This window comes from Phyllopteryx taeniolatus, chromosome 15 (assembly GCF_024500385.1).
Source record: "Phyllopteryx taeniolatus isolate TA_2022b chromosome 15, UOR_Ptae_1.2, whole genome shotgun sequence".
In the NCBI taxonomy this organism is placed as follows: Eukaryota; Metazoa; Chordata; class Actinopteri; order Syngnathiformes; family Syngnathidae; genus Phyllopteryx; species Phyllopteryx taeniolatus.
Genome location: NC_084516.1, coordinates 20,826,658 through 20,852,656, shown reverse-complemented (window position 1 = coordinate 20,852,656; position 25,999 = coordinate 20,826,658). Strand labels below are relative to the sequence as shown.

At 44.2% G+C, this 25,999-nt stretch overlaps 1 protein-coding gene across 20 annotated transcripts in view; it reads left to right on the top strand.

Moving 5' to 3' along the window:
• fbxw2 (F-box and WD repeat domain containing 2) overlaps positions 1–25,999 on the top strand; it is a 71,866-nt gene that overhangs the window by 26,566 nt on the left and 19,301 nt on the right. For 18 of the 20 annotated variants that reach the window (XM_061798860.1, XM_061798862.1, XM_061798857.1 and 15 more), the window contains 4 exons: positions 4,148–4,370; positions 6,893–7,087; positions 14,119–14,252; positions 21,229–21,315. In XM_061798860.1, the coding sequence (XP_061654844.1) occupies positions 4,148–4,370; positions 6,893–7,087; positions 14,119–14,252; positions 21,229–21,315 (639 nt within the window). Of the gene's footprint in view, positions 1–4,147; positions 4,371–6,892; positions 7,088–14,118; positions 14,253–14,853; positions 19,542–21,228; positions 21,316–25,999 lie in introns of those variants that run through there. The other 2 variants (XM_061798873.1, XM_061798866.1) reach the window with 2 other exon arrangements.

The following is a 25,999-nucleotide window of genomic DNA, read 5'->3' as shown; positions in this document are numbered from 1 at the left end:
TTGGGCAATAGCTGTTTATGGACAGTAATGACGTGTATATACAGTTGTGCGAAAAATTGTTTGACCCCTTCCGGACCCCTTCCGAATTGTTTTCCATGTAAATCTATCTCCTGCATCCTCCTCTCTTAACACAAACCACAAACTGCCCTCATGTCTTCCCTCACGACATCCATCAACCTTCTCTTTGGTCTTCCTCTCGCTCTCTTGCCTGGCAGCTCCACCCTCATCATCCTTCTACCAATGTACTCACTATTTCTCCTGGTCTGGACGTGTCCAAACCATCGAAGTCTGCTCTCTCTAACTTTTCTTCAAAACATCTAAACTTGGCTGTCCCTCTGATGAGGGACTGTCATTTCTAATCCAATCCAACCTGCTCACTCCGAGAGAGAACCTCAATGATCTTCATTTCCGCCACCTCCAGCTCTGCTTCCGTTGTCTCTAATCCGTCCATCATGGCTGGCCTCACCACTGTCTTAAAAACTTTGCCCTTCGTCCGAGCAGAGACTCTTCTGTCACATTACACACCTGACACCTTCCTCCACCTGTTCCAACCTGCTTGGACCTGTTTTTTACTTCCACACTCACCATTGCTCTGGACTTCTGACCATAAGTATTTAAAGTCCTCCACCCTTGGTATCTCTTATCCCTGTAGCCTCACTCTTTCCCGTCCATCCCTGTGTAGCGTATATTGGTTTTGGATAAAAGTGAAATTCATTTTGGAAAAGAATACGCCGGAAGCGAACGCCTGCGTTACATGCCGAGTCACCATCCCAGGTTTCGCATTGGCCTGAACCGCGTGGTTCAAACAAAAGGAAAGGGTTGGGGGGGGGGGTGAAGCCCCGTAGCTGAGGATTTTAGCCAAGAGGAACAGAGGGCCAATAGCCAAGGAAGTCGAAGGTTTGAATACCCAGGTGGCGTGTCTAAGAGGCGGGGAAAGCTGAGAAGACCACACTCATCGACTTGGATTTAGTCTACAATTTGGCCCATAAAATGGGTTTAAAAATCCTATATTAATCTAAAACAGTCCCAACTTTGTACTCTCCCAGGCTTAGGAAAGAAACATAACAACAAACGATTGTTATAACTCTCGTGCAGGCGCTAAACTAGTTTTCAATCAGTTTTTACAGGTTGATATCAAACCCAATGGCACATTCAGAAGAGGCAAATTCAGAAGGCAAACTGTAAAAACAGTCACACAGGCATCACGGTATACATTTAGAATATTCCACAAGGTTTGTTCTGTTTATCATAAACGTGGGAACTTATCATTTTAATGTCCGCAGGCATTGTCTCTTACCACCACTGGGGGTGATCGTGTTCCATTGTTCAACAGTCATCAATTACTTCCTCCCCCAATCAGCTGTGCAAGTCATGAGGAACCTTGATGGTTCCAGATGATATAAACCAGGTTTCCTGTTTCTTGTGAAAGCAATTTGGCTGGTTGAGGTTCAGGAGGCAGGAATGCAACAGTTTATCAGTTCTTGGGATTGCTATGACAACCGGGGCATAATCGCTACACCTCTCATTCATGCACAAATACAGTATACTTTTTTACTTTAGCTAATCTTCATTCCTCCTCTTTCCAGTAAATGCCTCCACCTGTCTAAATGTTCTTCCAGCTTCTCACTGCTTTCACTGCAGATCACAATGTCATCTGCGAACATCATGGTCCATGGGGATTCCAGTCTCACCTCATCTGTCAGCCTATCCATCACCACTGCAAACAGGGAGGGGCTCAGGGCTGATCCCTGATGCAGTCCCACGTCCACCTTAAATTTGTCTGTCACACCTCACCGCTGTTCTGCTGCCCTCGTACACGTCCTGTATTATTCGAACATACTTCTCTGCCACGCCAGACTTCCGCATGCAGTACCACAGTTCCTCTCTGGGTACTCTGTCATAGGCTTTCTCTAGATCTACAAAGACACAATGTAGCTCCTTCTGACCTTCTCTGTACTTTTCCATCAACATCCTCAAGGCCAATAATGCATCTGTGGTACTCTTTCTTGGCATGAAACCATACTGTTGCTCGCAAATACTCACATCTGTGCTGAGTCTAGCCTTCGTAGCTAGCCTCTTTCCTTGTATTATTTACTTCACTTTTAGGTTCCACCCCCATGTCTCCTTCTCCCCTTTCCTACCAGAAGACACACAAAGTACTCTCCTGCCTGTCTCTCTGATCACCTTGGCTCAAGTGGTCCAGTCTTCTGAAAGCTCCTCCTGTCTACCAAGACCCTGTCTCACCTCTTCTCGAAAAGCCGCACAACACTCTTCCTTTCTCAGCTTCCACCACAAAGTTCTCTGTTCTTTTTCATCTTCCTCCCCACCACCAGAGTCATCTTACACACCATATGTCTAGCCTCACTCGCCCCTACCATGACTACGCAGTCTGCGCGGACTACCTCCCTCCAGTCTTCATACAGATCTTCAATAGATCTCTGGAACTGTGCGAAGTACCATCCTGTTTCAAATGCTCCACCATCATCCCAGTCCCCTGGAAACCTGCAATCTCGGGTCTGAATGACTACAGGCCTGTCACCTTGACATCTGTGGTCATGAAGTCCTTTGAACGCCTCGTGCTGGACCACCTCAAGAGCGTCACAGGTCCCCTGCTGGACCTCCTGCAGTTTGCCTACCGAGGAAACAGGTCTGCGGATGATGCAGTCAACATAGGACTGCACTTCATCCTAGAACACCTCAACAGTGCGGGACCTATGCAAGGATCCTGTTTGTGGACTTGAGCTCTGCGTTCAACACCATCATCCCCAAACTCCTCTTCTCCAAGCTTCTCCAGGTCAGGATCTCGCCTGCCATCTGCCAGTGGATTTACAGCTTCCTGACGGGCAGGACACAGCATGTGAGGCTGGGGGAGGCCACCACTTCTACACGCACCACCAGCACCGGGGCGGCCCAAGGTTGTGTTCTCTCTCCGCTGCTCTTCTCTCTCTCTACAAAAACGATTGCACCTCAACGCACCCGGCTGTTCGACTCCTGCAGTTTGCAGATGACACCATAGTCATCGGCCTCATCAAAGACGGTGACGAGTCTGCAAACATTTGTACAATCGACATTGTCCCAGATTATCGCACTCCTCGTCACTTTAAAGTGCATACATTTCTTGAAGTCTCGGCGCCCTTTGCACAATGGTCATTGTACCGGACTATTGCAATATTAGTCATTTCAAACTGCTCTAATTGCTAGAGGTCTCTGCATCTTTTTGAACGATTGTCAAAAGAAACGTCGTACCGGCATGACCAGATTACGAGCAACCTTTTATTGTTCAGTGACTGTTTTTTTTTCAATGTCTTGATGTCTCAAAAGTATTCTCTCTCTCACTTGACTGTCTGTTGTTGTACTAGAGCGGCTCCAACCACCGGAGACAAATTCTTTGTGTGTTTTGGACATACTTGGCAAATAAAGATGATTCTGATTCTGATTTACAGTCGGTAACCTCCTTCAGATGACATCGTCTGCTCAAGATTTAATCCACCTGCGTGCTTCTATCTCCGCTCTTGTAGGTCACCCTATGTTCCTGACTCTTCCGGATAAAAGTGTTCACTACAGCCATTTCCATCCTTTTTGTATAGTTTACCACTATTCCTCCCAAGTTCTTTTCCTGGATGCCGAACTCACCCATCACTTCTTCATCACCACAGTTTCCTTCACCAAAATGTCCATGACAATCTGCACCACTTACAACTTGATTCATCTAATAATGCAACCCCAACACATACGGTATATTTTCAGTGTACGGAGATTCTTAAACTGTGGATATAACCATGGAAAAACAAAAGTGCACTTACATGTCAATGTTTTAATTTTACTTTGAGATTTAGAGGTTTGTTCCTACAAAATACAGATGAGAATTTTCCTTGAAAATGGTTTTCAACTAACTGTTTACATAAAAAATGTGTGCATTTCTATTCAAATGTGTTAATCTTTTAAGACTACTTGAAAACATTTGACACTCCCTATCACTAGTATTTGTGTCCTATTCCGACACCAATACTTTCATCCAAATATCCATGCAGCTTGAACTGGGAAGGCAGAGCATCAAAAACAGTTTGTGGGATATTTTCATGTTTAAAGTCTAGTTATTCATTGTAGTTTTTTTCAAACCTTTCAACATGTGTCCATCTCTCTTTAGGTGATAAATTCATGCACAGAAGTGTGGCAGAATGTTTGTCGGGACCTGGGCTGGAGGATTGATGAGTCCATTCAGGATGCATCCCATTGGAAGGGTGTCTACATTAAGGCTAAACTGCGGATGGTACAGCTGAAGGATCAGAAGGCCTTTGAGACATCGTCACTCATTGGCCACAGTGCTCGTGTGTATGCTCTCTATTATAAGGACGGTCTTCTCTGCACAGGTATGCTGTTGCTAAACTGATTTCCAATGTTTAAAAAGCTCACCCACTCACTACGCAGCTGCATTGACTTGTTATACAGTTGTCCAGTCAGAATTTGTCAAATGTGTACAATGCTTTCAATACATCACGAGTAATCAGGCAAAACACATTTTATTTTTGGTGGGATTCAATTTCAACTCTTAAGGCATTTTGGTATAGCACAATACTTAAACACATACCAATGAAAGAAACGAATGAGTTGGTCCCACTATTGGTTATATTTTCTGAACATTTCCCACTATTTCACAAATTCTGCCCTGGTATGTAAATGTATGAGCACAAAAGTGTGCTTCTCAACGAAATGCACACATTTAGTTGAGAAGCACACTTTTGAATAACGATGTACGGTAAATGCATTGTTTACTATGGAAGAATTCAAATGGGCCGAAATATATTTATACACGTACACACAACCATTCACACTCCAATTCACACCTACAGATAATAGTTTTCTATTGACCTAACATGCATGTTTTTGGAATGTGGGAGGAAACCGGAGTACCCAGGCAAGTCTAATACTCACACTTTTTGACTACGAAGCCATGCTGTTGTAACGTGCAGAATGTGGCTTGGCATTCTCTTGTTGAAATAAGCAGGGACATCCCTGAAATAGACGTTGCTTGGATGGCAGCATATGTCGCTCCAAAATCTGTATTTACCTTTCAGCGTTAATGGTGCCTTCACAGATGTCGAAGTTACCCATGCCATGTGCACTAACACAGCCCCATACCATCACAGATGCTGGCTTTTGAACTTTGCAGAGAGATGCAATACTGAGGCCCCCTATACACCTTCGCCAGACTCACCGCTTCTGTCTCAGTGGACAGCAGGCACACTTTGCTTCTCTTCCCAACTCTTTTATTTCGATCTTGTCCTGTCACACGACTTTTGCCCGCCCACCAGCAGACACACAACGCATACAACCACAGCGATACGGAGCAGAAGATTGGCAGAGGAAGAGGAGCTCCGTGTGCCAAATGGCGCTCCTCTTCCTCTCTGTCATTGGACTTGCTTGTTGTTTTTAAATGTTTCATATTTTTTTGTGGAGTGATCATTTTAAGTAGAAAAATCCAAAAAAGTGCTATGGAGGGAGAATTTTAATTTAATTTTGGTCTTGTAGTTTCTGAACAGTACTTGGAAAATAAATAATTAGTTGTAATTGTGTTCCGGTGATCATTTTGTGCACTTTGTTTATTTAAGAAAACAATCCAGACAGGGCGGCACGGTGGCCGACTGGTTAGAGCGTCAGCCTCACAGTTCTGAGGACCCGGGTTCAATCCCCGGCCCCGCCTGTGTGGAGTTTGCATGTTCTCCCCGTGCCTGCGTGGCTTTTCTCCGGGCACTCCGCTTTCCTCCCACATCCCAAAAACATGCATGAATTGGAGACTCTAAATTGCCCGTAGGCATGACTGTGAGCGCGTATGGTTGTTTGTTTCTATGTGCCCTGCGATTGGCTTGCAACCACTTCAGGGTGTACCCCGCCTCCTGCCCGATGACAGCTGGGATAGGCTCAAGCACGCCCGCGACCCTAGTGAGGAGAAGCGGCTCAGAAAATGGATGGATGGATGAATCCAGACAGGACAATGTATGGGGAGAATTTGTTTTGTTATTCTTCTTCTGTTTCTGAATATTTATTTTTTATTTTTTGTATTTTCTATTTACCAAGAAACTGTGCTAATTCATCCATCCATCCATTTTCTGAGCCGCTTCTCCTCACTCGAGTCGCGGGCGTGCTGGAGCCTATGCCAGCGATCATCGGGCAGGAGGCGGGGTACACCCTGAACTGGTTGCCAGCCAATCGCAGGGCACATACAAACAAGCAACCACTTGCACTCACATTCACACCTACGGGCAATTTAGAGTCTCCAATTCATGCATGTTTTTGGGATGTGGGAGGAAACCGGAGTGGCCAGAGTAACCCCACGCAGGCACGGGGAGAACATGCAAACTCCACACAGGCGGGGTCGGGGATCGAACCCCGGACCTCAGAACTGTGAGGCAGACGCTCTAACCAGTAGCAATTCGATGATGCATCTACCTTACTATACATGTATATATATATATATTTATGTGTATATATATATATATATATATATATATATATATATATATATGTATATATGGAAATTACAGGCCTCTCTCTGTGTGCGTGCGCGTGCGGCCGTGTGTGTGTATGTGTGGAACAAAGACATCCAAGTTTGGCGACAAAATCTTTATTCTGTGAATCCATTTTTAAATATGGGCTAACAATCTCAGCAGCTGCTGAGTCACAACCAGTGCTTAAAAGATTTGTTTAAATGAGTAAAAATACCAAAAATAAAGTTGCAGATTTTGTCGCCTATGATTTCACTGCTTTTACTGATGTTCAGGTTTTTTTCTTTTTCTTCGTATCACTGTTGTTGACATAATTCATGCTGGTATGATAGCAAAGTCATCATTTTGGTATTGTGACTCCACTAACTGTATGTTGTCTTATTTCCCAGGATCTGATGATCTCTCTGCAAAATTATGGGATGTACGTACTGGGCAATGCATTTATGGGATTCAAACTCACACCTGTGCCACAGTGAAGTTTGATGAACAGAAGCTTGTGACTGGATCCTTTGATAACACTATTGCATGCTGGGAGTGGAGCACAGGAGCCAAAATCCAGCAGTTCCGTGGCCACACAGGAGCAGGTTGGTTTCAACGTGCACAAGTTGCCGGTAGAGGACCCTATAAATGAATTTCCAAGACACAATTTGATTACCGGTAATTGCTGATTGAACACAGCTCAGATAAGGGTTCCCGTGGAACCTCAAGTCTTAAAAGGCATTTCATTCTGATTCTGATTTGGACTCGAATTCTGAATAAATCAATTTAAAAGCGAGGCCTTAAATGGCATTAAAATGTCTTCAATAATTAAGTCTGTCAAAATCTTAAAAAATCTTCACACATGGTAAGTAGGATTTTGTAATTGTAAATAGTCTCAAATCTCAAAATAAAATCACATTATTTTCGAAAACAAATGTTTGTAATTCCTCTCTTGGTAACATCGTGCAATGCCGAGAGCGGAACCAACAAAATAGTGATGCGGTTTCAGTCGTGACTCTCAAGAACAGATGCACGTTGTTCATGTAGCAACTTTGGACAACATGGGAAAATGGGAATTCAATGAAAATTGGCTCTCCAACTAAGAGTTGTCTTCATGGCTGAGGACAAGTGAGCGTCACAGGCACTATGCAGGAGGAAACAACAGGCCTACAAGAATATATCTAGAAGATGACCCGCAGGGATGACCTGCAAGTGAATATCTCAGGCAACAGAAGCCCAGTATGGAGGAGGAGCCAATTGGGCAATCACGGGAAGACAACCCCCTGCATGGCATTTACCGCCGACAAATTGAAGGAGTGGCTGACATCGAGAAAACATACCAGTGGCTGGAAAAGGCTGGACTGAGAGACACAACGGAGTCACTAAGCATGGCGGCGCAAGCACAAGTCCTAAACACGATATCAATGTCTACCACATCAGATGGGATCCCGGGTGCAGGCTGTGCGAAGAAGCCCCAGTTTAGACCCTTTTCACACCATACATGCTCCAGCTTGGTTGCGTCATCCCTTTGCGATGCTGATGACACACAACTTCTTCCCTTCATCCACCCTTAACTCCTGCCTGGAGGAGATGAAGGCATGTACGGTGCAAAACCTCCTCCAACTAAACAGCTCAAAAACAGAAGCCATATTTGGCACACCGCACCAAACCCGCTCATCCACCAGTATCACTTTTACTGGTCCTGACACTCGAATCAAATCAAACTTTATTTATAAAACACTTTTCATACAATGATAAACATCTCAAAGTACATTACATAGTTCAAATCAATCCGCTCCGACCACTCATCCACAGAGATACATAATTGCGCACCCAGACACACACACACACTCACTCACACACACACACAGTTAAAATAAATAAATAAATAAGGCCATGACTTACGGCTGGACACAGAAAACCAAGTGGGAAGTGCGATCTCAGGGTACCGGCATGGGGCCACAGTGTAGTGCTGTAGGGGAAGCCACATATATGGTGACTGAGGACCCCATGAGGCAGGACCATGGCCATGGTCAACCACAGCTCCCAGTGCACAGGGCTCCCTCTAAGGAAACACTGAAAGATAAGAAACCTATAGACCACGAAGACACCTTAAAATCAACCTTGAAACACACGGGGAGCCAATGCAGCAATTTAAAAATTTTGGTTTGATGTGCTCCCACCTTCTGGTCTTCGTCAGGACACGTGCTGCCGAGTTCTGGAGTAATTGTAGGGCTGAAATTGTGACTTTGGGAAGACCAGAAAGCAGGGCATTGCAATACTTCATCCGAGTGTCAATAAAAGCATGCATTCGTGTCTCCGTGTTGGCCCAAGATAGAATGGGGCGGACTCTGGCTATGTTATGTTATGTTATTACTAACACTGAAGATCTAGTACTCAGCCCACCCGACGCCCATATTCAAGTCCTCTCCTCCATTGACAACTAGATATCACTTCTCGATCTACTACACCAGGAGATAAAGAATCTGAATCATCACTCCTTTTATTGCTGGAGTTAGGGGGACAGCCACAAGCAGTAGGGCAGCAAATTCCCTCGGTAAATAAAATGTCCGGCACTTAAGAGCCATAAACTCCAGTAGCGGTGAGCAGTGTTGATGTGCTTTAACTGCAGACTTTCAGTTTTAATTTGAGGGTATTTCCATCCAATTCATGTGAACGGTGTAGGAATTACAACAGTTTGCATATTTGCCTCCGACTTTTTAAAGGACCAAATGTAATGGGACAAATTAACAATCATAATCAGAATCATCTTTATTTGCCAAGTGTGTCCAAAAAACACACAAGGAATTTGTCTCCGGTAATTGGAGCCGCTCCAGTACGACAACAGACAGTCAATTGACAGAGAACGCTTTGGAGACACAAAGACATTGAGAAAAACAGTCACTGAGCAATAAAGGGTTGCTAGTTATCTGATAATGCCAGTACATTTAAAAAAAAAATTTTTTTTTGACAATTGTGCAAAAAGATGCAGAGTCCTCAAGCACTTAGAGCAGTTCGAATAACTAATATAGCAATAGTCCGGTGCAATGACCATTGAGCAAAGGGCGCTGAGACAAGCGAGTAGTACGATAATCTGGGACAATGTTGATTGTGCAAATGGTGCAGATACTCCTCAGTCAGTGTGCAAATGGAGCAGATGCTACTTTGGCATGAGTGGCCAGTATTGGTCAACAACAAATATGCAAATTGTGCAGCGTGGTGAGACTACTACAGTGAGTGCACAAGTAATATATAATTGGCCCGACAGAAATATGACAACAAACTCGAGACAAAAAGACAAAAAATTGCCAGCATCTTGCAATGGAATTGTAGGGTAGGTGTTTAAGAAATCGATAGCAAGAGGGAAGAAGCTGTTGGAATGTCTCCTAGTTCTAGTTTGCATTGATTGGTAGCGCCTACCTGAGGGAAGGAGCTGGAAGAGGTGGTGACCGGGATGTGGAGGGTCCGAGAGGATTTTGCACGCTCTTGTCTTAGTTCTGGCAGCGTGCAAGTTTTCATGGGTGGGTAGTGGGGTACAGATGATTTTTGTTCAGCAGTTTTGATGGTCCGTTGCAGTCGGAGTTTGTCCTTTTTTGTAGCAGCACCAAACCAGACTGTGATGGATGATGATATGACTGTGATGGGACTTATTCTGTTGAGGATGTTCTTATCCTCAACAGCTTCTGTGGAAGGCCTTGCTTCCTCCGAAGCCGCAGGAAGTACATGCTCTGCTGGTCCTTTTTGAGGATGGAGTTGATGTTGGTCTCCCACTTCAGGTCCTGAGAGACTGTAATTACCAGGAACTTGAAGCTCTCAACGGTTGACACAGGGCAGTTGGACAGCATGAGGGGTGACTGTGGCGAAGGATGTTCCCTGAAGTCCACGATCATCTCTACAGTCTTGAGCGTGTTCAGCTCCAGGTTGCGTTGGCCGCACCACAGCTTCAGCCGCTCCACTTACTGTCGATATGCAGTCTCATCACTGTCTTTGATGAGGTCGATGTGTGTGGTGTCATCTGTAAACTTCTGGAGTTTGACAGCTGGGTGCGTTGAGGTGCAGTCGTTTGTGTAGAAAGAGAAGCGCAGCGGCGAGAGGACACATCCTTGGGGCGCCCCCGGTGCTGATTTTGCGTATGGATGTCACCCAGTCATTTGTGTAGAGAGAGAAGAGCAGCGGAGAGAGAACACATCCTTGGGGTGCCCCCGGTGGTGATGGTACGAGTAGATGAGATGGTGTCCCCCAGCCTCACCTGCGATGTCCTGCCCATCAGGATCCTCACATAGGTCTGCGTGCCTTCGAGGTGTTCTAGGATGAAGTGTAGTTCCATGTTGACTGCGTCATCCACAGACCGGTTTTCTCAGTAGGCAAAATGCAGGGGGTGCAGCAGGGGTCCTGTGACGTTGTTGAGGTGGTCCAGCACGATGCCTTCAAAGGATTTCATGACCACAGATGTCAGTGCAACAGGCCTGTAGTCTTTCAGACCCGAGATTGCAGGTTTCTTGGGGACTGGGATGATGGTGGGGCGTTTGAAACAGGATGGTACTTCGCACAGTTCCAGAGATCTATTGAAGATCTCTATGAAGACTGGAGCGAGCTGATCCACACAGACTTTGAGGGAGTATGGGGACACAAGGTCTGGGCCTCCCCCTTTTTTGATCTTTTGTTGTTTGAAGATGCATCTCACATCCTGTTCGTGAATGGTCAACGAAGGGAGAGTCAGGGGTGTGATGGTGGTCAGTGGTGTGGATGGGTGGGTGTGGGGTGTGGAAGTGTCCTTTTCAAATCTGCAGTAGAAGGTGTTCAAGTCGTCAGCTGGTCCTTTATTGTTCTCTGCTTGGGTGGATGGTCGCTTGTAGGTTGTTAGCGATTGTAATCCACGCCTGACTGATTTAGTCGTTAACAGTAAATTGTTTTTCCATCTTTTCTGCACAATTTCTCTTTGTGATATTAATTTATTTTGTTAACTGGTTTCTTGCGCGATTGTGCAGGGCTCTATCCCCACTTCGATAGGCGTCCTCTTTAGCCTGGCGAAGTTGCTGAAGTTTGGCAGTGAACCACGGCTTGTTGTTATTGAACGTGCGAAATGTCTTTATTGGTACACACACACCTTCACAGAAACTTATATAGGATGTGACACAGTCAGTATATTCGTCCAGGCTGCCACTTGAAATTTGAAAGACACTCCAATCTATGCAGTTTAAACATTCTTGAAGTTCTATCTTTGCTGCGTTGGTCCACCTTTTCACAGTTGTCACCACGGGCTTCGAAAATTTAAGTTTGTGCCTCTATGTTGGTGTTGAGTGAGTTAAGCAGTGAGCAGACGAGCCCAGAGCTGCACGGGGGTTAGCACAGTCTGAGTCATTTAGCTTTGTGTAGCAGTGGTCTAGAATGTTGTTTTCCCCTGGTGGGACAGTCTATGTGCTGCTTGTATTTAGGGATTTCGTAGTTGAGTTGTGCTTTGTTAAAGTCCCCAAGAATAATGAGGATTGAATCAGGGTGCTTTTTTCCCAGTTGGTTTACCTTTTCAGCGAGTGCTAGCAGTGCGGCGTTCGTGATATACTGGTGTCTTACAGTTCTCATACGAGCACTTCGACGTTGCTAGCAGTTTGATGAATATTGCAAATAGCATTGGTGAAAGTGGGCACCCTTTTCTGGTTCCTCTTTGTAGATTAAAACGTGATCCTATTCGTGGTGACCGTCGCTTTTGGTGAGTTGTATAATGATACGATCCAATGTATAAATGAATCTCCAAAGCCAAATTTGCGAAGTACTGCAAATAGGAACGACTCGTTAACTATATCAAAAGTTCTTACACTGTGACATGCTTATTAAATTTGATGGACATCTGACATTATTTGTGGAACTTCGACCTTTAATGAAACCTGTCTGGTCGTAGTGGATTATCGACGGGAGTACCTTTTTCAAGCCTTGCTGCAAAGGCTTTCGAGATAATCTTGACATCTACATTAGTCAGTGATAAAGGCCGATAATTAGCCGAGAAAGCGGGGTCTTTGCCTGGTTTTAGTAGTTGTTTGATTGCAGCTGTGTTCATATGGTTTCTAATTTGACCTTTTATCTTCCTGACTGTTTTGAAAAATAGAGGCACTAATATTGACCAGAATTGTTTAATGAATTCGACTGAAATTCCATCCGGGCCAAGTGCTCTTCCTGACCGCATATTTTTTAATGCACTATGTAATTCTGTCATGGTTAATGGGGCCTCAAGACTGTCCTTAGTTTCTTTGTTGAAATGAGGTGTGTTTTGGTAAAAGTTTCAATTTATTTTTGGGATGGATTGTTCAAAGATGCATATAAGCTCCTATAATAATTGTAAAATAACCCTAACCCGTTTGAATCTTGAGTGGCTGCAATTAATGATTTTTCTTTATTGCGTTGAAATTGGTTTGCAAGAAATTTGCCCGATTTATTATTTTACTCAAAGTTGGTGTTTATTCACTGTTGTTGTCTAAATTCAGTTATTTTTGTTATGATGTTGTCTTACACTAGAACTCCCACAGCCCAGCGCTTTGTGCTTTTCTAAATTCCATGCCCAAAGGGCAACCAAGTGGCTGGGTTAGTTTTTAACTAATGTCCTTACTCGGGTTTGAACAGCCCCTCCTCCTTTGGTGCTGGGACCAGGACGACTGATCCGTGTAAAGGAAAGAATGAATGGGGCCATGTATCGTGAGATTTTGAGTGAAAACCTCCTTCCATCAGCAAGGGCATTGAAGATGAAACATGCCTGGGTCTTTCAGCATGAAAATGGTCCCAATCCCCAGGCAATGAAGGAGTGGCTTCATAAGAAGCATTTCAAGGTCCTGGATTGGCCTAGCCAGTCTCCAGATCTCAACCCTGTAGAAAATCTTTGGAGTGAGTTGAAAGTCTGTGTTGCCCAGCGACAGCCCCAAAAGATCACTGCTCTCGAGGAGATCTGCATGGAGGAATGGGCCAAAATACCAGCAACAGTGTGTGTATTGACTAGCAGCCACTGCCTCTATTGTTGTGGGCAATTCCAACAACTTCAACCGTGATACTGGTTCATTTATGGGTGGGTTGCGGGCAGCTAGTGAGAAATTACATTGGTCATATTCGTATTCTGTTTTTTACGTGACAGTACAGAGGCGTACCAAGTACCCACATGGAACATACTAGATAACCAACAGAAATGTTACTCACTTGTGCTCTAGTGGTTTACTCCTTAAACGAATGCGGTGCAGCTCAGCCTCTTGCTCGCTGGGAACATGGCTAGAAATATGCATTTGGCAGTATGTCATTTGAAACGGCATTCAAAAATATAACATACTGTAAATGTTTTCAGAGGCTATTTTTAAACAAAATGCGGATCCCAAGGTGACACCAGTTGAAGTATTATAAGAAAAATATTTGAAAATATAGTTATATTTTTAGATGATGACTAAATAGTAAACAGAAGTGGTTTTCATTTGCATTATTTAATTAGTTTCTTATTCAAGGTTACTCAGCTGAGTGGTAGGGTGGCTCCCTCTGTTGACCAGCTGCCACTGTCTCTATTGTGGTGGGCAATACAAACTTTTAACTGTGATACTGGTTCATTTATGACACCAAATTATAAAATGTATTCTTTTTAATCTGGATAATTTCGTTTGTGTCTACTCAGTTTTCAGTGTGGACTACAATGATGAGATGGACATGCTGGTGAGCGGCTCTGCAGACTTCACTGTGAAGGTCTGGGCTTTGGCAGTCGGTGCCTGTCTCAACACTCTGACTGGACATACTGAATGGGTTACCAAGGTCTGCCAATAATTTCAAGTTTTACATTTTTTAGAGACTTGTGTTGTATTGTATTGTTCATTATTATCGGCAAATGTTTTTTTTAATTCCAAAATGTCTGTAATTTGTGGTCTTAGGCTAGCAAGAGGAAAGTAGAAAATGGTGAAAAAGCGTTTTTAACACTGTCTCAAGAGTTCAGTTCTAAATTGCTCTCAGTATTTGCATCTTTTCAGCACTTCAAACATATCAAATGTATTTAGAAACAAATCACAGAAATCACTTTATGGGGTCTTAAAGATCCCAGTTATTAATTCTAAGTAATTGTTGGTCGACACTCCATACGGGATTGTATCTAGGCAGAGACCTGGAGCAAGTTACAAGAGGGTTCGTACGGTCATGAAAGACCTGAAATAAGTTACGGAAATTGAAAACTCATTTTCCAGGTCTTGAAAAGTTCTTTTCAAATAAAATCTTTTAGAATGTTTTGGAAAAGTCATGGGAATCTTGTACGGATAGTATTTAGGGTTGGTCATTGAGAATTGATTGGAACCGGGACTAGCATTCCGATTCTCCTGGAATCGTTCAAATTTAAAAAATGACTGTTCTAAATTTCGATACACAGTGCGCCGACTGGAAGAGAACGCGGAACACCAATGAAGAAGAACCCACAGGTTATGGAGTACGTAACAATGGACAATGTGCTGCGGTTGGGTGGAGTGCCCTCTCCAGGTCGGGGATAAGATCCTGCCCCAAGTGGAGGAGTTCAAGTATCTTGGGGTCTTGTTCACGAGTGAGGGAAGAATGGAACGGGAGATCGACAGGCGGATCGGTGCAGACTCTGCATTGATAAGGACTTTGGTACGTTGTGGTGAAGAAGGAGCTAAGCCGAAAAGCAAATTTCTCAATTTACGGGTCGATCTACGTTCCTGTCCTCACCTATGGTCACGAGCTGTGGGTCGCGACCAAAAGAACAAGATCGTGGATACAAGTGGCCGAAATGAGTTTCCTCCACAGGGTATCTGGACTCTCCCTCAAAGATATGGTGAGAAGCTCGGTCAACCAGGAGGGGCTCAAAGTCGAGCTGCTGCTCCTCCGCATTGAGAGGAGCCAGATGAGGTGGCTGGGGCATCTAATTAGGATGCCCCCTGGACACCTCCCTAGTGAGGTGCTCCGGGCACGTCTCCCCGGGGTCTCCCCCCGGGGACAATCCAGGACACGCTGGAGAGACTATGTCTCTCGGCTGGCCTGGGAATCCCACAGGATCCCACCAGAAGAGCTGGACGAAGTGGCTGGAGAGAGAACAGTCTGGGCTTCCTGCTTAAGCTGCTGCCCCCACAACCTGACCTTGGATAAGCGGAACAAAATGGATTGGTGGATTGATGGATGTTGATACAAAACAGATACTTTGATTTGCAAAATCAGGAGATTGTACTTGTAGCCCTAAAGTACTTTTTGTTCTCTTTTTGTTGCTCCCTGTGTTGGAGAGAAGTCAGATGTTTAAGGTTTTTCACACTGTACTTGCTCAGTGTGAAAGGCCCCACGTAAACGCGCAACGACGATGACAATGGGGGTGCAGCCATCCCATATTTGGAAGTGGTAACCTATGAGCCTACAAATGGGAGGCTTTCCCCACTGAGTGGACTGCAACTTGGCAATATGTATTTGTCATTGTTAGAAAAGAAAGCCCTAACTTTGCTTATTTTAAGGAGGAGGAGGTGACACAGCAGCAAATACAAAAATTAAAAAGGGGGGGAGTGGGAGTATCCAGTACTAATTTCACTCCTTTCTTGTTGCAGGAAGAGTGCTTCAAGGTGTATTTCAGGCTGAGCAGGGAGATTTGAAAGGGAGACGGAAAATATTATGCGTTCCACCATTTTCCGCTTGCAACTATTGCAAAAGTTATGTATGGACCCTGTTACAAAATTTCTGCAGCTTGTCAACTCCCATTGAGCACAATGGTCCCCATCATTCATGGATGTAATACTTTTGGAGCCATAAGGACTCTGCCTTGGACAGGTTACCCAGGTGAATGTGTGGAGATGGGAGCACCTTTCAGAAGGAAACCATCTCTATAGCACTCCACCTATCATGCCTTTCAGGGTTTGACATTCAGCCTTTGTGAGTGGTAAGCCAAGTTGTGGTGGCCCTGTCAGAACCAGTGCTGGCTCCGTATAGTCATGACATATAGTCAGACCTGAACGAGTTCATGAACTTTCATTCATTGCACTCATTCATATTTTGGGTGAACGTGAACTGAACATCGTGCATTTCTGGCTGATGTATGTTATTGTGTATTCGCTCATTCTGGCATCTGTGAGTGGTTTTTCAACGGCAATTCATTCTTGTGCATTAGAATGCCAGGTTTCCTTAGAGACTTCCAGGAGAAAACACTGCTCAACACACAGTAAATGAGCATTCATATGTAGGGTGGAGGAGGAGAGTGAAAGAGATGTACCTCGCCCAGCTTTTTTGGAATGTGTTGCAGCCATAAAATTCCAAGTTAATGATTATTTGCTAAAAACAATCAAGTTGATCAGTGTGAACATTAAATATCTTGTCTTTGTAGTGTATTCAATTACATATAGGTTGAACATGATTTTCAAATCATTGTATTCTGTTTTTGTTTATGTTTAACACAACGTCCCAACTTCATTGGAATTGGGGTTGTAAAATGGCAAATGATGTGGTCAATTTTAAAGTGAATAGGTGTGTCTTGAGTTTGGATTTGAAGAGGGTTAATAAGTCTGTGTTTCAGAGGTCAGGTGGTCGGGAGTTCCAAAGACTGAGGGCAAAACGGCTGAAGGCTCTGTCCCCCACGGTGGACAGACGAGCAGAAGGGACGGTGAGATGGAATGAAGACGAAGTTCTGAGAGAGTGAGGGTACGGCAACGTGAAGGAGGTCAGCAAGATATATTGGGGCGAGGTCATTGATGGCTTTGAAGTGCCATATCAGTATTTTAAATTGGATGTGGTATTGTACAGGGAGCCAGTGGAGTAGCCTTTTTTGGCGATCCCAGCCATCAACAGTAACATGGACGTATGTGTCATCAAAATGTGATTCATGCTTGGAGGGGAAAAAAGAGCTTGTGGCGGTTCCCTCAGTCGGGAAATCTGTGTTAGTTGGCAACAAATAGTAAGGTAAATTACTCGTTGCTCGTTCCTGTGTAGCGTATATTGGCGTTTGGATAAACGGAATTTATTTAAGAAATAAATTAGTCGAAGCAGCGATGCCTGCGTTGCTTCCGGTTTAGTGTGATTTGATGCTTAACGGTATAATCAAGCGGTTTTGTATCGTGAAGGGTGCCACGTCTCTTTTTATACGTATAAAATTTAGGAAAAAGTGACAAAAAAACTAACGGTTGCTACATTTTATGAAATACGAATCCTGGATTACAGAGGCTTCATTTTTAAACTCAAAACACTCGCAAAACACAACAAGGAGTGGAATTTTATAGAATAGTTAATGAAATATACAAGGGATCAATAAGGAAACACACAGAGGGGTCTAACTAAAGAAAGAAAACAACACTTAGGGTAAACGAAAAGGTAAGATAGGACCAAGTGTTGCTGGACTAAAAATGAGCGTGAATAGGTAGCACCTTGTTGAGCGACTTTATATGAAGCTAGTATTTTCCCCAAAATTATAGGCACTAATCTTATACATTCTAGCAATGCTTGTGGTGGTACTCACAACCGTAGGTTCATTGGTCTTTGGGGATGGTCTTTTCTCCACGCATCTCAGGAGGAAAACGAAGCAGGTTTGGTTGAAGAAGAAAAAGGATGCAGAAAAATAAAACAAAAAGAAGTTGGCCTGTCAGGTGCACTCGTAACTTTCCTGCCAATTGAACTTGTGGACGGCCCGTGCTTGCTCTCAACTGCGTGCGTGACCGACGGAATGCCGGTAGTTGCTTGCTGAGGCTCCGCCTACAGATCACGGCTTGAAAAAAAAAACGATTGAAGCCGCATGGCTGGCTTCTTCGATCGAAAACGCCGCCGTCGGGTTGAGGCGGGCGCTCACGCACTTTTTGGCGCATGGTAGCACCGGAGGACTACAGAAAAGGAAGGGTGTTGGCCGAAGCCACCCCGTGGCTGATGAGATTAGTCAGCCAGGACAGCAGAGAAGCAGGACACGAGAGAAAAACCAGAGAGACAGAATAGGCGGGAGCCAAAGTTTAAATATCCAGGGGGCGTGTCTAAGGGACGTAGAGACTGGAGGAAGACCACACCCATCAGCTTGAATCTAGTCTATAATTTTGACCCATAAAATGGGTTTAAAAATCATATATTAATCTAAAACACTCCCAACTTTGTACTCTTACTCAATAGATCAAGCATATAGAATGATTGTGTAAACTTTAGTCTTGGCAGATCAATTGCTTATTGTTCAATCACATCGCTGTTTGGCTTCACATAAATACAAACAGTTCTCAAAATCTCGCACCCGCACCTGTAAAGTTAACACACTGACATAGACATCAAGGCATACATTTGAATATTTCTGCAGAGTTCCAGAAATATCAAAACAGACATTTTATCTTCAGTTAAAGAAAACCTTGAATGGAAGTCCACCTTGCAGTGACTCTCAAGTACCAGTGGGTGACACCCGTGTCCCAGGAATTCTTCCTATTTGGTCGCTATCTTCAAAAGAAGAAAAGGAGTCTTTTGAAGACTGGAATCCAGATTTGACGGGAAGCTGCTAATTAGGTTAAGGTCCAGCAGGCATCTTTTCGTGGCAGTCTCGCACAGCATGGCCGCAGGGAGGAATGCATCCATCCATCCATCCATTTTCTGAGCCGCTTCTCCTCACTAGGGTCGCGGGCGTGCTGGAGCCTATCCCAGCTGTCATCGGGCAGGAGGCGGGGTACACCCTGAACTGGTTGCCAGCCAATCGCAGGGCACATACAAACAAACAACCATTCGCACTCATAGTCATGCCTACGGGCAATTTAGAGTCTCCAATTAATGCATGTTTTTGGGATGTGGGAGGAAACCGGAGTGCCCGGAGAAACCCCACGCAGGCACGGGGAGAACATGCAAAGTCCACACAGGTGGGGCCGGGGATTGAACCCGGGTCCTCAGAACTGTGAGGCTGACGCTCTAACCAGTCGTCCACCGTGCCGCCGGGAGGAATGCAGTTTATCAAATTGTTGGTGGGGGAGGAGGTTTTAGCAGCTGGGTCAAAGTCACTACACCTGATAGGCATAAGAGCTTTTTCCCTTTGAATTTCGCTGGGGGGGATTGATACTATGGTGAAGAGAGCAGGTGAAGCAGTTGGCTTGGGAACACTCATACAAAACCCTAACGGGCACTCATCTGATGATTTTGGGGTGGGGGGGGGGGGGGTGTTTCGTTAGTGCATTAGACATTTCGAGAGACATCGCTGCAGAGACGCCTAATTTTCTACCTCAGCCTCTTTGTGTTGTGCACATTAAGGACTGCCGTCCTGTTTTTGTTTTAATTCCTCATTAATTAAATGACCATTCAAGCAACAAGTATTTCCTCATGTTTTTGAGACTGTAGGGGGAAAGCTGCAGCTGGCTACTACTGTGGACTAAATGGGTGGCAACAATATGGAAATGCCAGTATTTTGAGGGTAATAGCTAAAAATATAAAGTTCATTTAAACATTTGTTAAATGAACTTTGAACTAGTTTGCGTAGAAAATGAACTTTCCCAACACTGCTTACATTAATACGATAAGTTTCAATTATTATGCATACTTACACATAGATTCATTTCTTCTTCTTTTCCTTTTGGCTTGTCCCATTATGGTTTGCCACAGTGTGTCATCCTTTTCCATTGAAGCCTATCTCCTGCATCCTCCTCCATTAATATGTAGGGTGGAGGTGGAGGAGGTGAAGAAATTTGATTCATAGGCGCCTTTCAAGCCACTCAAGGTCACCGTAATAAGATAGTTAAAAGAAATCAAGCAATGCAATAAAAATAACAGAACTTGTAAATCTTTTCCTTTCGGCTTGTCCCGTTGCAACAGCGTGTCATCCTTTTCCGTTGAAGCTCCTGCATCCTCCTCCTCTCTAACACCAACTGCCCTCACTACATCTGTCAACCTTCTCTTTGGTCTTCCTCTGGCTTTGTCGCCTGGGAGCTCCATCCTCGTCATCTTTCTACCAATATACTCACGATCTCTCCTCTGGACATGTCCAAACCATCGAAGTCTGCTCACTCTAACTTTGTCTCCAAAACAAACCTTGGCTGTCCCTCTGATGAGTTCATATCTAACCCTGTCCAACCTGGTCAACATCTTCATTTCTGCCACCTCGAGCTCTGCTTCCTGTTGTCTCTTCAGTCCCACTGTCTCTAATCCGTACATCATGGCTGGCTTCACCACGGTCTTATACACTTTGCCCTTCACCCTCGCAGAGACTCTTCTGTCACATAACACACCTGACACCTTCCTCCACGCGTTCCAACCTGATTGGACCCGTTTCTTCACTTCCTTGACACACTCACCATTGCTCTAGACTGTGGACCCCAAGTATTTAAAGTCCTCCACCCTCGTTATCGCTTCGCCCTGTAGCCTCTCGCTTCCCCTTGAACCCCTCTCATTCATGCACTAATGTTCATTCCTCTGCTTTCCAGTGCATGCCTCCATCTTTCTACCTGCTCCCTGCTTTCACTGCAGATCACAATGTCATCTGCGAATATCATGGTCCACGGGGATTCCAATCTCGTCTCATCTGTCTGCCTATCCATCACCACTGCAAAGAGGAAGGGGCTCAGGGCAATAGGTGCTAGATGGTAAAACTGGGAATTTTGACATGTACTTGTTAAAACTGCATTTCCATAGCTCTTACTCCCATAGTTTTTTGTCCTTTTTAGTGTGACCCGCATACTCCTTTGTAGGTTTACTTTACAGGCTATATACAGTACTTTCATCCTAATCCAAGCTGGATTTTAACCAGGGACCTTCTTGCTTTGAGGCTGAAGTGATAACCACTCACAACACAAAGATTTATTTCATGTTAATTTTCATACAGGTGATACTACAGAAAAGTGAAGTGGAGTCTATGGTGCACAGTCCTGGCGATTACATCCTCCTAAGTGCTGATAAGTATGAAATTAAGGTAATGCTGATGTCCTCATTTTTTCCATAACTGTTGAGATAAAATGTTTCAACGGGCGGTGAGCCCAAGATGAAACAATATTTTCTGAATTTTTCAATGTTCCATGTCAAAAGGTACCTGCACAATTTAATTTGAACATTAACCTTTAAGGGTAAAATACCCTTAAAAAATGGTGAACTGACAGGGAGTGGCTCGAGGCCTATGGTTACGATGAGAAGGCTCCGGCATTTTGGGGCAAGTACTGCATGTAAAAAAGCAGTATGCGTCTCCTAATTGATTTTATAGTCGTCAAAGGCACTGTTATTCTGCTATGGGTCTGTTATTGGTTTGTTTTTCTATTTCTTGTACTGTTCTCTATTTTCTCAATGTCCCGTCAAAAACCTTGTTCTCTGTGGCGGAATTTCCACTAAATATCACATTCTAAACAATCACAGAGGGAGTATTTCAAACTTTCCTGTTTCACAGAAAAGGTTTCTGCATAAAAAGGCATATAGACCCACAATTCTGCATGACAGGACAAAAAAGTGGCGAAGCAATATTGATTTTATTTTGTTAAGTAAACATAGCCTTCAGCCATATTCTAGACAACTGAACAGAATTCAACAATATAGTCGTACCGCAACGACCCAAAGCATAATCGTTACTGTCGGGCGAAATCCTCTCATCTCCAAAACCATTATTTTGGGGGAAATTAGAAATTATTGAAATTTGTGTTGTTAAAATTCTCAAGCTATTTTCAACATGTGTATCGATTTGTGAGAAAAAAAAATACAACTAAAGAGTTAAGTCATAATGTTTTGGAATGGACTAGCCAGAGCCCAGATCAAATGTCAGAAGTGACCTATATGTAATTGTAATGACCTCTGACAGATTTGACATATTATTCACTCATTGTGCAATGGTTTTTGAAAACCATCCAAACGGTTCCATTCCACTATTTCGGTTCGGTCTGCATGTGTCCCGTTATATTCAGAACATGCGCAACTTTTTTTTACCAATGAGGCGAAGCAGTGTGTACACGCCATAGCAAAGTAGCAAGTTAACCAAGATGATAGCGCGGACATATCACATGCGTCATGGCCGCCACCGATGCAGCAGCCAATCATATTGCAGCAGGGTGTGTCAGAATCAAAATCGGCTTTATTAGCCAAGGAATGTATCTTGACAATCAGCCACTATGACAAAATACACATTTAGGACATAAAAACACGAGCGTGGAGAGTCATTGAGCATTGAAAGTGTAACACGAGCAGAGGTGGGGAGAGTAGCCAAATATTGGATTGAAGTAGGAGTACTGCTACCTGAGAATATTATGACTCACGTCAAAGTAAAAAGTAGTCCTCAAAATAATTACTTGAGTAAGAAATTACTCAGTGGAAAAACTACTCAAGTACTGCGTAAATGGTAACTTAAATCAGCATGAACGTCAAATAAAATAAAAATAACTACATAAAATATATATAATAATATAATATATATCACTAAATATAATATAATATCACTAAAATCTAAAACATAATAAATACAATCTTTATAAAATACCAACCGATAAATAAAATCTTTGTACAATTACAAATTAAGGCAAATTCAGCTCCAAGAAATAGTCTTATATTATTTTATTGCCACTTGTTAAACAGCACAATAGGCTCAACAGGAGATTACTGTCATGAACGGAACAGAGGACAGGACCCAAAATGGACGACTCTAATACAAATGGACAGTTTCAAAAAAGAGAGGTTTAATAAACGAGCAGAGGTCGATACACAGGCAGAGAATCCGGAAAGGCAACAGTATCCAAAAAACGCGAGGCAAAGAGGCAAGGTCAATAATCAGAACAGGGTCTCTCGTCTTACTATGAGTGACGTGAAAACAAAGAATGCTGGAACGTGACAACAAGGTACAACGAACTGGCGACCAGAAAGAATGAGACAGGAGGTCAAATGCATGGGTTAATTACGGTAAACGAGGCACAGGTGAGAACGAGACAGGGGGAAGACAACAACCCTAACACACGCCCATGGACTCCACCCGGAGTGGAATATGCTTGGTGGAGAAGCAAACTCGCTGACCCACTTTATAGTTCGGGGCCGGTGTCCTCCTACGGTCAACTGCGGTTTTGTAGGACCGGCCTTGGCGTAGCAGCATCTGGCGGCCTCGCTCCCAGGTCCTCCTGCAGCGTCTCACCAAGGTCAGTGCAGCTGGAACCGTGGATTCTGGGGCTATGGCAGGAAACAGAGATGGTTGGTAACCATGCACAATGCGACAATGCGATAGACCAGTGGATGCAGAGGGGAGAGAATTGTGAGAGAACTCTACCCAAACCAGTTTCCGAGACCAAGATTGTGGCTCCTGTGAAGCGGAGCCCAGTCTCCAGGTCATGCTTCAGCCTCTCTGTTTGTGCGTTGGTTTCAGGATTAAACCCAGATGACAGACTGACGGTAGCACCTATTAGACTGCAAAACTCCTTCCAAAATCGTGAAATGAATTGGGGGCCCCTATCAGATACCACATTCTTGGGAAACCATGCAACTTGAATACCTGGTTTATCATCAACTCGGCAGTGTGTTTAGCTGAGGGGAGTTTCGGAAGTGCAATTAAGTGTGCCATCTTAGAGAACCTGTCAACAACTGTGAGAATGGTGGTATTTCCTTTAGAGGCTGGTAATCCCGTCACAAAGTCTACGGAGATGTCTGACCAAGGACGTTGTGTATTGGCAGGGGTCGCAACTCCCCAGAAGGGCGTTGATGAGAGGGCTTGTTTGCAGCGCATACCTGGCAAGCATTGACGTAATTGATAACATCCCTCTAATATTAGGCCACCAAAAACGCTGTTCGACCACAGACTGCGTTTTGCCAATGCTTGGGTAACATACAGTCCGGTTAGTGTGAGCCCAGTGGATGACTCCTCTTAAGTTCGGAGCCACATAAAGCCTGTTTTCAGGGCAATCCTCAGGGCTGAGAGTGTTATTCAGAGCCTGTTTTACCACAGTTTCAACGTCCCAAACAAAAGCAGAAATCATACATGACTTGGGCAAAATAGTCTTAGGGTCGGACAAAGAATTCTCTTCGCAGAAAATACGTGACAAAGCATCCGGCTTACCATTTTCAGAACCAGGTCGGTAGGATAACACGAAATTAAACAGAGCCCATCTAACCTTCCTCGCATTTAATCTTTTAGCAGACTTAAGATACTCAAGGTTCTTGTGATCTGTCCATAGTAAAAACGGAGTCTGTGCCCCCTCTAGCCAGTGTCTCCACTCCACCAAAGCCACCTTGACCGCCAGTAGTTCACAGTCACCTATGTCATAATTTCTGTCGGCTGGAGTCAGTTTTTTAGAGAGATAAGCACAAAGATGTAACTTACCATCCTTGAGACATTTCTGGGAGAGCACTGCTCCTATTCCAGCATCAACCTCTACCACAAACTGCTGTTTGGGATCTGGCAAAGTGAGGATGGGAGCGGAGGTAAAGTTCAATTTTAGTTTCTGTAAAGCTGACTGACAAACCGGGTTCCACACAAAGGGTCTGTGTGGCGAGGTAAGATCATGCAAAGGCGATGCTATAGAACTGAAATTTCTAATGAATTTTCTGTAGAAATTTGCGAACCCTAAGAACCTTTGTACATCCTTGCGAGACGTGGGAGTGGGCCAATTAATCACGGCATCGACTTTGCAAGGGTCCATTTTGTCCTTGAGCCAGCACGAAACCCAGAAAAGAAACGGACGACTTGACATTCTGAAAGTTCATTTTGCAGTAACCGCTGCAACACAGAGCGGACATGAATAATGTGAGTCTCCTCATCCGGGGAGAATATCAAATAGACAAAATCAATCAAATAGACAAATGTCCAAAAAGACAAAAACATACACATTCAACATGTCACGCAAGACATGATTGACAAGATTTTGGAAAACAGTTGGAGCATTAGTGAGTCCAAAAGGCATTACCAAATACTCATAATGTCCCGTTGGTGTTTTGAATGCTGTTTTCTGTTCATCCGCCTTCCTCATCCTGACTAGATGATACGCATTTCTTAAGTCCAGTTCGGTGAAAACCTTGGCACCCTCCAGGAACTCAAAGGCGGTGGAGATGAGAGTTATAGGGTACCTGTTTTTCACAGTTATCTCGTTGAGACCCCTGTAAACGATACAGGGTCGCAGGGTCTTGTCGTTTTTGTCCACAAAGAAAAATCCTGCTCCCGCAGGGGATGAAGATGGGCGAATGATCCTGGCTGCCAGTGATTCTTCCACATACTTCTTCATAGCCTTGTGTTCCGGCCCAGAAAGAGAGAACAACCTCCCCCGTGGACGCGTGGTTCCAGGCAGCAAGTCAACTGCACAGTCATAAGGTCTGTGGGGTGGAAGGGATTTGGCTCTGGCTTTAATGTCATGGTAACAGGTGGGCACTTGAGATAAGTCAGGATCCCCAGATGGGGTCTTTGGAATTTCATTAGAAACATATCCCTGAACATTACATGGAGGCTTGAAACAGTTCTGGGTGCAATTGCTGCCCCATGACATACCATGCCCATAGGACCAGTCAATATGGGGGTTATGTAATTTCAACCAAGGGTTTCCTAAAATAAGGTCATAATTCATAGCGTCAAAAACATGAAAACTTATGTGTTCCCAGTGAGAATCAGGAAATCTCAATGTGACTGTTTGGGTGCGGTGAGTGATCTTGCC